This window comes from Myotis daubentonii, chromosome 7, assembly GCF_963259705.1.
Source record: "Myotis daubentonii chromosome 7, mMyoDau2.1, whole genome shotgun sequence".
Lineage (NCBI taxonomy): Eukaryota > Metazoa > Chordata > Mammalia > Chiroptera > Vespertilionidae > Myotis > Myotis daubentonii.
This window is the reverse complement of record NC_081846.1, coordinates 60705332-60718516: the sequence shown is the minus strand read 5'-3', so window position 1 is coordinate 60718516 and position 13185 is coordinate 60705332. Positions and strand designations below refer to the sequence as shown.

The 13185-nt window shown below is 37.3% G+C and overlaps 1 protein-coding gene across 2 annotated transcripts in view; it reads left to right on the top strand.

The window, feature by feature from the left end:
* Nucleotides 1-13185, top strand: part of GALNT13 (polypeptide N-acetylgalactosaminyltransferase 13) — a 497436-nt gene that overhangs the window by 307396 nt on the left and 176855 nt on the right. For both annotated transcript variants that reach the window (XM_059704420.1, XM_059704421.1), the window contains exon 8: nucleotides 4581-4698. In XM_059704420.1, the coding sequence (XP_059560403.1) occupies nucleotides 4581-4698 (118 nt within the window). The remainder of the gene's footprint in view (nucleotides 1-4580; nucleotides 4699-13185) is intronic.

Genomic DNA, 13185 nt, shown 5'->3' with positions numbered 1-13185 from the left:
TGCTTGAAAGATACAGTTATGTTTTTATGTCAGATACTTTTTGGAGTCCTGTAATATGTTACATTGTTACAAAGCTTTATATCTTTAATTCTGAAGTACTATCACACTGAACCCCCAAGACCCCTTTTAAAGGCTTTAAAAATCTTGGAATCAATGAAGATATTTTGTTACTCGTCAGTTTATCAGGTGTGAGCCAAGATTTTTGTTATAGTTTTAGAAATAAAATTGTAAGTAATTTAAACTTTTAAATAGATTGTTTTTGTCCATGAAATATATTGCTCATTTTTAAATTTTACCTATTCAGTAAACATATATTAATAATCTAATGCTATTAAACCAATATATTGAGTATTCTTTTTTTAAAAAAATATATTTTATTGATTTTTTACAGAGAGGAAGGGAGAGGGATAGAGAGTTAGAAACATCGATCAGCTGCCTCCTGCACACTCCCTACTGGGGATGTGCCCGCAACCAAGGTACATGCCCTTGACTGGAATCGAACCTGGGACCTTTCAGTCCTCAGGCCATCGCTCTATCCACTGAGCCAAACTGGTTAGGGCTATATTGAGTATTGTTACAGAAGTAGTAAAATGTATATAGACATAATATATAATATTTGATAGCAGTCACAAATGCCTTGAGGCAGAAACAGGGTGTTATAGAAGGAAGAAGGGAATTATTACATCTAGATTGTACTAAGGGCAGACTGCGTGGAATCTGTGTTTGTAATGGCCTAAGAATAGAGCAGGTGTTTACAAAGGAAAATGAAAGTGACAAATAGATTTGAACATATGTCCCAAGATGAGAAAGTGTGAAACATTTAGTAGCAAAAGCTAAACACTTTAAATACAGGGAAGTAGTTCAAAGGATAGATGGAGCTCATTGGGTGGCTCCAGATCCCTGGTGCCAGGATAAGAAGCTAGCATTTATTCCTTAAAATAGGGTTTTGAACATCTGGTTAACATTTTTTAGAGAGTTTTAATTTAGAGAAATTAATCTGGCTGTGGTTTATAGAATACATTTTGGAAGCAGCAGGCTCTAAAAACAAGAGGATTCCATTAACACACAGAAATACGGCACTAAAATTAGATAGTGACCATGATAACAGAGAACACAGAGAATCATCAAAAGTGCTTTGGAAAGAAATTAGAAGTATTTGGGAAATGAATGAATGAACAAAAATTAAAGGTGCTGAAAGGCATTTTCATCATTTTATATTAAGGCTCTGGAAGGAAATTAGAGGACATTGAAAGAGAAGCAGATATAAAGGGATAGCACATTCTCAGTTCTGTGCTAAAGCACCCTGAGCAGAGTCAGAAAGATTTTTTTAAAGAAAATAACTAGTTATTTAAAAATAACTACGACAACTTCTTTTTCCACTTATTTTTAAATATCTATCTATCTATCTGTCTGTCTGTCTGTCTGTCTGTCTGTCTATCTATCTATCTATCATCTATCTAGAGATATAAGTAGAGAGTGAGGGAGTTCACATTTTACACACTGACTCAATCTCTAGTTTCTAGAGAAGCATCCCAAACTTTTGAAAAAGTTTCAGTTAAAATGAGAAAAGTGAGCAAATAAACATAAATAAAAGGATCCTTAGCAATTTGTGGACTAAGCAGAGAGTCAATAATAACATGAACTTCCAGTATGACCAGTTGAACTCATCATATTACTTTTTCAATGACTCTGTGGGCCTTAGGAGCATAAATAGATGAGGTAAAGGTTAATTTTACCCAGGTACTATATTTACAAAAAGAGAATGAGTTATATAAGTCAAGGGCAAAGAACCTAGGGGGTTAGGCTAGTTTTTTCCTTGTCATGACTGAATCTTGGAGAGGCAGTGGGAGAAAGAAAGCAATTCCTGAAGGCGATTATTATGTGAGAACATTGAAGAGCTAAGAAACCAAAATCACCAATGAAGAATAAAGAATGACTTCCATTGGATTGAAACAGGAGGGCTTATAAAATAGAAAGTTGTGTTCAGAGTGGCAGATTTCAGAGTTCAATGTCTTGGATATGAAAATAGTTCCAAATGATTTTGAAACTATTTTATGGGGAGCTAAAATTAAGGACACTCAAGTCTTTTGTTTAAATGATTACATCAACAACAAAGATATATCACCTAACTTTATTATGTACTGGACACTGCTAAGTGTTTTTCTTATATTAATTCATCTTCACCTACCTACTGTGTAGTAGGTAACGTTCATAGCCATTAAGCTCTGCCCCACCCCCTCCATTGAATGAATTAGTTGGTTAGTGTGACATTGTATAAACACAATATTAAAAAGGATATAACCTCAGATAATTCAACTATAATCAAGGTCTTTATCTTCTAGGTACCTGTACACTTAAGGTTCACAAAGGCATATATAAATTGTTCATTTAGTTGACTTAGAACAGAACATGTTGCGTAACACTGGCTTTTGCTGTAGATATCATTTAAGGAATGGTCCATAGACTATTTGAGAGAGCTGACATTGCAAAGACAAAAATTTGTCTCTAGCAGCTTATTTCCTCAGAAACACAGGATTTTCTTTTTTTTGAGTTGCCATTTTATTTGTGTTACTTTTCAAGACTAAATGAAACTTTTTGGGTCATTCCTATGGTAAATATATGATTTATTATAGCCATTTATTATACATTTCTCACACATTTATAGGAATTATGACCAAAATGAAAGATGAAAATCAATACTGGTATTTAACTTGAATGCATTAGTCCTTTATTAGTAAGTAGATAAGTGGATAGGCACTCTGAACTGATCATTAAAAATGCATTACTTAACATTCTTAAGCACTTGGTGGCATTATGACAGGATAATTGAAGCAGTTTTTTGTTCCTCGTTTCATTATATAAGCTGTCCAGCACTCTAGTACCATATATAGTTATTGCCACAGAGTTCCAAAACCCCAGTCAGGTGAGGGTTGTGGCTACCATAAGTACCATCTGTTTCACTTGGTTAGTGTTTCTCATTATAATTCAGAAAGTCTGTGATGCTGTTCCTGATAGGAGCTCAGCAAGACCAGAAGTAATAAAACTGCCCTGAGACTCAGAGAGCCTGTGCTCCTCCAACTGATGGGCAGTTAATTACCTGAGTATAAAGCAGTGAGAGCGCAGGGAGAAATCAGGAACTTCACAGTCTGGTAGCTATCCAAGTACAACATTATTTGGTGGTTTTTCATTGAACTATACTATTCAATTAGAGGACATGAGCATACCCTGTGGCAGAAGAGGATATAATTTCAAGAAAAGCAAAACATTTGTTTTGTTTTTTACCAATCTCAGACTAGGTGGATGAACATTCCAAATCAGTTACTCGACCAGTGTTTCTCCTCTTGAACAGCACATTACAGTTAGCTGGGAACTTTACACGATATCAAAGGTCTGGCCCCGCCTCCTGCTAATGAAATCTGAATTTATGGAGAGTGGTAGCCAAGCATGGAAATGCCTTTTTTTTTTTGAAGTTCGTCAGGTGTGCTAATGTGCACAATTAATGTTCAAAAATAATAATTGCCATTGTAGATAGATCCAGTTGTGAACAACTAGAATTTTCTTTTTTTTTTAAAGAATATTTTATTGATTTTAGAGAAGAGATAAGGAGAGAGAGAAAGAGCAACATCAATTGACTGCCTCCTGCATGCTCCCTACCAGGGATCAAGCCCCCAACCCTGGCATGTACCCGGATCTGGAATCCAACCAGCAACCTTTTGATACATGGGACTATGCCCAATCAACTAAGCCACACTTTTTTAGTTAAATTTATAATACTTGTATAGAAAGACTTGTATAATTCACACATCAACACTGCTTTAATTATCTTTTAAAAGTAATTAACCATTTAAAAGGAAACATTTGACTTCTTAGTTCTTATAGATAAGTTTCGAATGTGAGAACCAAAAGCATTTATTTCTAGGGAAAAGTTTTAGCATCTGTGCCAAATTTACTTTAAATCTTTGCATAGCAAAGGGAATCTATGTTTCTCCAGTGTTATATGGTTGATTGGATTATTTTAGTTAGGTAAAGAGAAGAATATGTGATTAGATATAAAGCTCTGATGTTTGAAAATACCTTTGTAATTCTCATTACTTAACTGTCTATAAACATGTAATAGCATTCAGTATTTTCATATTTACGTAGGCTATAGAGATTTCCATAGCAAACCCATTTTCACATGAAAATGATGTATAATCAGGTGACAAAAGATCACAACTGGCAGTTTCATGATTAGTAATCTCTTAAAGGGTAGTGTAAAGAGTACTAACTTCTCTTTGCTTTGGCTTTCAAAAGGAATGTAGATGCTCCCCTCTTAAGTGCCCTGTGTTCCTTCCATGTGTCTGTATGATCACCTATGACAAAAGAGGCTAATCTAAATGAAGTTTATAGAAAATATGATAAAATGCTATTTACTAATTTTAAAACCTCTTACACCTTGGTTTTATGCTTTCAGTTTGAGATTTTTGAGTAGTGTTATTTTTAATGTAAAATGTCTCAAAGATATTTGCTACAGTCTCATTAAACTCCACATATTGTTTTCAAAAGATATTCTTTTCTTTTTGTTTTGTTTTTTCAACTAGGACCCCTACTATGGCTGGTGGCCTATTTTCTATTGACAGAAACTACTTTGAAGAGATAGGAACTTACGATGCAGGAATGGATATCTGGGGTGGAGAGAATCTTGAAATGTCTTTTAGGGTAATTGCCTTTTCCTTTATTTTTTTTGACTCTAAACATACTATACTGTTGCATGCACACATAGACCTAGTCATTTACTGTGGAATCTTTTTTGTGAAGTGATACAAAATGCTGATCTGTTGGTCATTTTAATACTTATTAAAAAGATTTGCTAGAGTCTTTTGCATGCAATATTTACTGTTAAATGGGAAATTTTAGGTATTTTTTTCAAGTTTTCAAAAATAATTATTTTATTCATAGTACAAAGACATTGTCTTTCAGTGTTTGAAATAAAGATGTGCTTTATTTTTTTCAATAAAGCAGTTCCCTGTAAAATCAATGTGTATTTTTGCACTGAAACTATCTTATCTGAATTTGAAAATGCCACCTGAGGTTATTCTCAAATAATTTTAATAATAATTCTGTATAATTCTGTGTATAGTATGACTACTTTTACAATCATAGACATTGTTTGATGAATCAGTTTAAATAATGCAAATTCACTTATTAAATGACCTTCTAGGTAAATAAAAATTAAAGATTACTCCCTCATATATATGATTTAGGAAACATATGAATGTTTTTAAGATTTTTTTATATTCATAAATTTAAAATACAGACACATAAATGTGCTTTCATGCTATTAAAACAGTGCTAACATACTGTTGTTTTTTCTTCAAACCACATATATTATCATTTTAAGTGAAATAAGTTAGTAGCACTGTTATTTTTCCATTTTAAAATTTAACATGAAGTAATTCAAAACACTCTATTGTTTGTCAAAATTATTTGTGCAATAAAATTATTAGTTTAGATATATTTATCAATGATATATAGATTTATATATACACTTTAGAAAGTAAAGTTTGTTTTTCACTTACAAAATATAATAATGTTCTGTAAGAAAATGTTCCAAATTGAAGCTAAGAATTACTTTGAATTTATATAATATGAAACTTAATGGATCTTGCATAATCTGAATTATTTTATAAGTACTAGAATGATCTAGTTATACAATTTTTTTTTGCCTATAAACCTTTCTTATAGTCAGATGTCTGAGAACATCATTAGTTAATGGAATTTTATTCTTTCTGTATCTGCTTATATATTTATAGTGTATTGCAACTTGCTCTACAGTCTTAGTACAATACTCAGGAATGTGTTCTTGCATCAGGCACATGATGCATCTTTGCATAACCTTTGGGGACATTTGGGGTCCTAACATTTTTACTTCATGGGGTTCAGAAAGTGCAGAGAGTAACAAATGACAGTTAAGAAGAGGAAGAAGAAAAGAGTAAGAGGAAGGAAGGAAGGAAGGAAGGAAGGAAGGAAGGAAGGAAGGAAGGAAGGAAGGAAGGAAGGAAGGAAGGAAGGAAGGAAGGAAGGAAGGAAGCTGGGAGGGAGGGAGGGAGGGAGGGAGGGAGGGAGGAAGGAAGGAAGGAAGGAAGGAAGGAAGGAAGGAAGGAAGGAAGGAAGGAAGGAAGGAAACTCAAACCTTAAAAGCAGTTTGCTCTTAATCTTAGATGTAATGATGAGAGTATTTACACATTAACAAACCAATATTCCTTGGATATTGGCACTGAGATTACATAAGGAAAAAATCAACATGGGAATATTACTATTATCTGTGATCCTACTGCCCACTTTTTTTATTCTTTCCTAAGATTCATATTCACCTCTATTCTTCTTGCCTCTTAAGCATGATTCTCTGCAAATGGACTCCCATTACTTTCAATACATAGCTCCAATACTGGGTGGATACTCTTCATCTGATTTAAAAATGTGTTTAGGAGTAATTTAGTGTAATAAAACAGAAGAACACAATCAGGAAATGCAACAGAAGTATAAATGTATCAAAAAAGAAGACTTGAGAATATGAAATTTGAAAATTTAATAATATTTGATGCAGATACCAGGGGGACAGAGTGAATGCAACTAGTGGCCCTAAGTATGATCAGATCCCTAGAAAATGATATAGGAGGTTTACTGTGATTGGTTGTTTGAGCTTATTAAAAAAATAAAGTATTCATAAGTGACTACTTTTCAATTGTTTTAGAATATATCATTGACTTTAGTTTCCATCTAATTTCAATAGAAACAACCTATGTATTTTGCTTTTTGTTAGACTCTTGATTCATGCTTACTTTCCTTTCCATGATATCAATAGAACAGTTCGCTTAATAACTAGTTCCCTAGCTGAGGAAGATAGCAAGAAAAAATGCTGAAACAGTATATTAACAAAGGAAAGAGACTTCCCCATTTGACTAATTTTATGAAAAGATGTGACTGAATAAAATGAGACTATGTTGAGGATTTACAATGAGAAGACCTGAGACTAATATCCAGCTCAGTTATTATAGAGCAAACAAATTTTTGTGTGTAATATATGCTTTATACTTTCTAGATGCTGAGACCACAAAAATGAGTAAAGCATGATGCTTTTACTCTCAATAAGCCACATTCCTATGAGGGAGATACATAGTTATTATTGACAATAAAATATAATTTCTTAAAAAGAAATTATGTATGAGGTGTCTTTGTCATGTAGGCAAATCATTTAACCTCAACTGTGGAAAGGTGATTGTAATCATAGTGAAATTCTATTTTGCAGCTCTGGTTTATGTAGATTTGAGTTAATTAGAAAACAGAGAAATATTAATGGCTTGCAAAATATCACAAGTGTGACTGGTCTTGAGGTACTTTAAGCCAATCCAAAGGAATGCATCTTGCAGATTTATTTATAACAATATCACTTGGTCTTTGATGCCCAGAGTATTGTAAGTTCTAAGACATTGAAAATTTGATGAAAACTCTAGATCTCCCCCAGAGAAAAGCATCCAGTCTCTTCCTACAGTAGGTTTTAACAGTTTCATAGGGTTGAAGAATTCCTTGAAGTCTCAGGGTAAATAAATTTTGGCTTAAAATATTAGTGACTTCTAATATTTATAGAGCTATTAAGTGGAATAGTTGGGAATTCAACCCCGGTGTTCTGAGACCATCACCTATGCTGCTAATTACCACACTGCTACCTCCTCATTAAGGTTCATCCCTCCATAACATGTCAGTCCTAACTGCTGATGATATTATCAGGAGAGAGAGGAGAAGCTAACATGCAAACGTGATCTTCCTCCACACTTCTGAGATGACTGCCTCATCTAGCGATCTTATCTTCCTGTTATGGGCTTTAGTCTCCTTTGGTATATAACATACATCTGATAGCAGTGAGAATATGTACAGGTAGATGCTAATACTCCTGAAAGCTTAGTCTCAGATGTTGCTCTCTACTCCATTCCACAACAATCATCCAAATAACATAAATCCTAAGAATATTGTCTATACACAAATGTTGATTTATTTAGCTGACATTTATTGAATTTTCATTCAATCGGTGCATGGGATACAGTAGTGAACAAAACAGACAAAATGGTGTGTCCTTATGGAAATTATATTTTAGAGAAGGAGGCAGACAATAAACAAGGAAAGTAAAATATAGGGGTGGGCAAATGTAAGTTTACAGTTGTGAGTAAGTGAAACAGTTTATTCTTGTATTATTATTTATTAATTATTATATTGTTTCCTATATGAACAACTGTAAACTTACTTTAGCCCACCCTTGTATATTAATATATTGGTGATAAGAGTTATATAGAAAAATAAGGGAGTAGAATATGAAATGGCAAATGTTGGAGATTGGTAGGAGTTGAAATTTTAGATAGGAGAAACTCAGTAATGAATATCCATCCTATCTAAATAAATAGGGAATAAGCTAAGTGACCCTCATGCCATCGCAAAGATGGCAGCGCCCACAGCCAATAAGGAGGGAATATGCTAATTGACTTCCCCACCCTCAAAGATGGCCGCAACCACAGCCAATAAGGAGGGAATATGCTAAATCACTGCCACGCCCTTAAAGATGGTGGTGCCCACAGCCACAAGATGGCCGGCAGGGGAGGGCAGTTGTGGGCGATCAGACCAGCAGAAGAGGGCAGTTAGGGGCAACCAGGCCAGCAGGGGAGAGCAGTTGGGGGGGACCAATCCTGCAGGGAAGTGTAGTTAGGGGTTACTGGGCTGGCAAGGGAGGGCAGTTGGGGGTGACCGGGCTGGCAGGGAAGGGCAGTTGGGGGTGACAGGGCTGGCAGGGAAGGCAGTTGGAGGTGATTGGGCTGGCAGGGGAGGGCAGTTGGGGGCAATCAGGCTGGAAGGCAGAAATGGTTAGGGGCAGGCAGGCGAGCGGTTGGGAGCCAGCAGTCCCAGATTGTGAGAGGGATGTCTGACGGCCGGTTTAGGCCTGATGCCACAGGGATCGGGCCTAAACTGGCCCTCAGACATCCCCCAAGGGGTCCCATATTGGAGAAGGTGCAGACTGGGCTGAGGGACACCCCCCTCCCCCAGTGCATGAATTTCGTGCACCGGGCCTCTCGTATAAAATAATTGATAAAAAAGTTAACCCATGATAATATATATATATTTACCATCAAAAGTGTCATCTTTAAGTAATATCTATGATGTCAGCATAAATACCACCTAACAAGACTTTGCCTTTCATGAGTAGTAGCACAGGAGCAATATTTCCAAAAATGCACAATATTTTGTTCATTTTAAAATGAGATAGTCTGCCATTGCTGAACCAATTGAGGTCATGGGGGAGAAAAGTGAGAAATCATTAAGGGACACAGAAGAGTGTCCCACTGCCATGAATGACAGACCAACAGTTACAAGAATGATCTAGGATCCTGACAGTCTGGATTCAAGTCCCAGCTCTGACACTTATTAGCTGTACTCGAGGCCTGATACACGAAATTTGTGCACTTGTGTGTGTGTGTGGGGGGGTCCCTTAGCCCGGCCTGCACCCTCTCGCAGCCTTGGAGCCCTTGGGGGATGTCCGACTGCCTTGGAGGCAGGAGAGACTCCCGCCACCGCCGCTGTGCTTGCCAGCTGTGAACCCAGCTTCTGACTGAGTGGCTCTCCCCCTATGGGAACTCACTGACCACCAGGGGCAGCTCTTGCATTGAGTGTCTGCCCCCTGGTGGTCACTGGGTGTCATAGAGACCAGTCATTCCTCCGATCAGTTATTTGGTTGTTCCTCTGTTTGATTGATTTGCATATTGGTCTTTTATTATATAGGACTAGGGGCCCAGTGCACGAAATTCGTGCACTGGGTGTGTGTGTGGGGGAGTGTCCCTCAGCCCAGCCTGCCCCCTCTCATATACTGGGAGCCCTCAGGCGTTGACCCCCATCACCCTCCAATCGCAGGATCAGCCCCTTGCCCAGGCCTGACACCTCTGGCCTAGGCGTCCGGCCCGGGCAGCGGGAACCTGCAGTGGCAGCGGGGGGTGCCGCGATCACGCGGGCTCCGCCCCTGCCCCTGCAGGACACCTCTGGCTGAGGCGTCCTGCCCGGGCAGCGGGGACCCGCAGCTGCAGCGGCCCCGCGATCGTGGGCTTCGCTTTAGGCCCAGGCAAGGGACCCCTAGATCCTGGGACTGCCAGCTTCGACCGTGCCCAGCTCCCATCGCTGGCTCCACCCCTACTTCCTGCTATCACTGGCCAGGGCGACAAAGGCACCTGATTCTCCGATCATGGCTGGGGGCAGGGCAAAGGCGGCCCCAGGGCCGCCTTTGCCCTGCCCCCCAGCTCTTAGCTCCCCCCTGGGTTTCCATCACTGTCAGTGGCAGGGGGCTTCTTCCTGCTTTCCCTTTCGCCTCCCTGCATTGTGCCTACATATGCAAATTAACCGCCATCTTGTTGGCAGTTAACTGCCAATCTTAGTTGGCAGTTAACTGCCAATCTTAGTTGGCAGTTAATTTGCATATAGCCCTGATTAGCCAATGAAAAGGGTAGCTCGTACGCCAATTACCATTTTTCTCTTTTATTAGTGTTGATGGTTTGGGCAAGGTAGTATGTCTCCTAAGCTCTAGTTTCTCCATATCTACAATAAGAAAGTTTGTAGCACTTTCCTGATATGCTTTCAGAGATGATTAAATAAAACTTTGTATATAGTATTGAGCACCCCAATGACCACACAAAGTCTGTAATAAAAGGCAGCAATTGTTGTTGTGGTTATAAGCTGTGCAACTTTGAGCAAGTCCTGACACTCCTGAGCCTCACTTAATAACAACCTTGCCCTTAATAATCAGTCCTTGACCATAGATAATCTATGAAGAGAATGTATATGACAATACCTTTAAAGCTAGAATATGCCATACTAACATAAATTACTACTTCCCTAGTTGTTAGTTAAGATGTGGTTCTAAAATTCCCCTGCTCAGAATAGAGATTAGATTTTAGGAAAGAAATAACGCTTTCTGTTTTGACTGTTGCAGTGTCCTTTGAGATGACTACCGACATCCTGAAAACCTAGAGTATAAAAAATTTAGCTATAGTCATAATCAATTTTAATAAAATAATTATTTTTAAAGAATCATTTAGACTTGGCATAACAGTTACTGGGGTTGCACATGAACATACACACACACACACACACACACACACACACACACACACTTGAGTCAATAAAAATGGACATAACTCTGTATATGAAATAAGAGATTTAAGCCATTGGTCATCGGGGACAGTGGTCTCTGAGAGATGGGACACAACAAGGAGAGCAATGCCTCAGCTTTACTGCCAGAGCAACTGGGGAGGCTTCAGAAAGAGAAGGAGGACCTGCGCAGATCCCAGTGGACTCCATGACTTGAGAAGTTGGAGGTGAATGACCAGGAAGATCAGGCAGCTAGAAGTTGGACAGAGTACCAGAGAGGAAAAAGCTGCACAAACAGAACTCAATATTAAACTGACCAGCACATATGTGAGAAAATGACCCTAGCTGAGGAAAGAACCACGAGAAAGAGGTCTCTTTGCCCCTCATTTAGGACCAGCAATAGTAGGCTGTACTCTCCAGGCAGCCTGATTCATGGGGCATGGGCAAGAGTAAATATTGGGAAACTCTATGATACACTTCTAAATAACCCATGGATCAAAAAAGAAGTTCAAAGTGAAAATAATATTTTGAACTGAATGAAAAGGAAAGCACAGTGTTTCAAAGTTTGTAGTGCCAGTAAAGTAATGCTTAGGGGGGACTTATAGCACTAAACATCTCTGCTGGAAAAAAGAAAAATCGAAAATGTCAACGACTTCAGCCTCCTCCTTCAACAACTAGAAAAAGGAGGAGAGTAAATAATAAAGATCGAAAAAAGGAGGAAATAATAAAGATCAAAGCAGAAATGATAAAATGTAAAAGAGAAAAAGTTTCCTTGAGAAGAATAGTAAAATGATAAATTTCTAAACAAACGTCATAGAAAAAAGAGAAGAAAATTTACCAGTGTTGGGAATGAGAAAGGTGACATCATTGTGGATGCTAGAGATAGTAAAGGCTTATAAAGTAATATTAGCAGCATTATGGCAGTAAACTTGACAACTTCAATAAAATAGACAACTTCTTAAAAGACAAACTATCAAAGCCCACAAGAAGTAGATCAACCAAACAGCCCTAAAAACTAGTAAAAAAAAAAAGAAAGAAAAGAAAAGAAAAAGAAAAGAAAGAAAGAATCTTGTAATTTATAAAACTACTTTTCACAAAGGAAACCTGCTTGCCAGATGACTTCACTGGTAGATTCTACCCATAGTTTTGGGTAGAAATAAGAACAGTTTTACACAAACTTCCAGAATATTGAAGAGGAGATAATACCTCCCAGTTCATTCTGTGAGGTCAACATTATTCAAATAGCAAAACTTGACAGACATTAAGAGAATAGAAAACCACAAGTCAATACCCCTCATGAACATAGATGTAAAAATTCTAAATAAACTTCAGCAAATCAATCCTTTCAATATGTCAAATGAAAATGCACCATGACTAAGTGAGGTTCACCCCAGGAATGGAAGGCTGATTTAACATTCAAACACCAATCAATGTAATTTGCCATGTTAACACATCAAAAAGGAAAAAGTCAATGGATCTTTTGAATAGAGGCAAGAAAGGCATTTGAAAAAATCAAATTCCATTCCTGATTAAAAAACAAAAAGGACAAAAGCACACACACACACACACACACACACACACACAGGCCCTGAGCAACCTAATTATAGCAGGGAACTTCCTCAACCTCATAAAGGGCTTATAGGAAAAGCCTATCTCACATTAGTATTAAGAAACCAATGTTTTCTTCTTAAGATCAAGAAAAGATAAGGGTATTGGCTTTTACCACTTCTACTTAACATTATAGTGGAGGTTTTAGGCAGTACAAGAAGGTAAAAAGTAGAAACAAATGCTATCCATATTGTAAAAGAGAAAGTGAGACTGTCATTCCAGATGACATGATCATCTAGAAAATTCAATGGAATTTATTTCAAAAGCTACTAACACAAGCATGTGATCTACCCAGTTTGCAAGATACAAGAATATTATATAAAAATCAATTGTATTCCTGTATATTAGCAGCAAACAATAAAAATCTAAATAAAATGTCATTTAAAATAGAATCAAAGATATGAAATAGTGATAAATCTG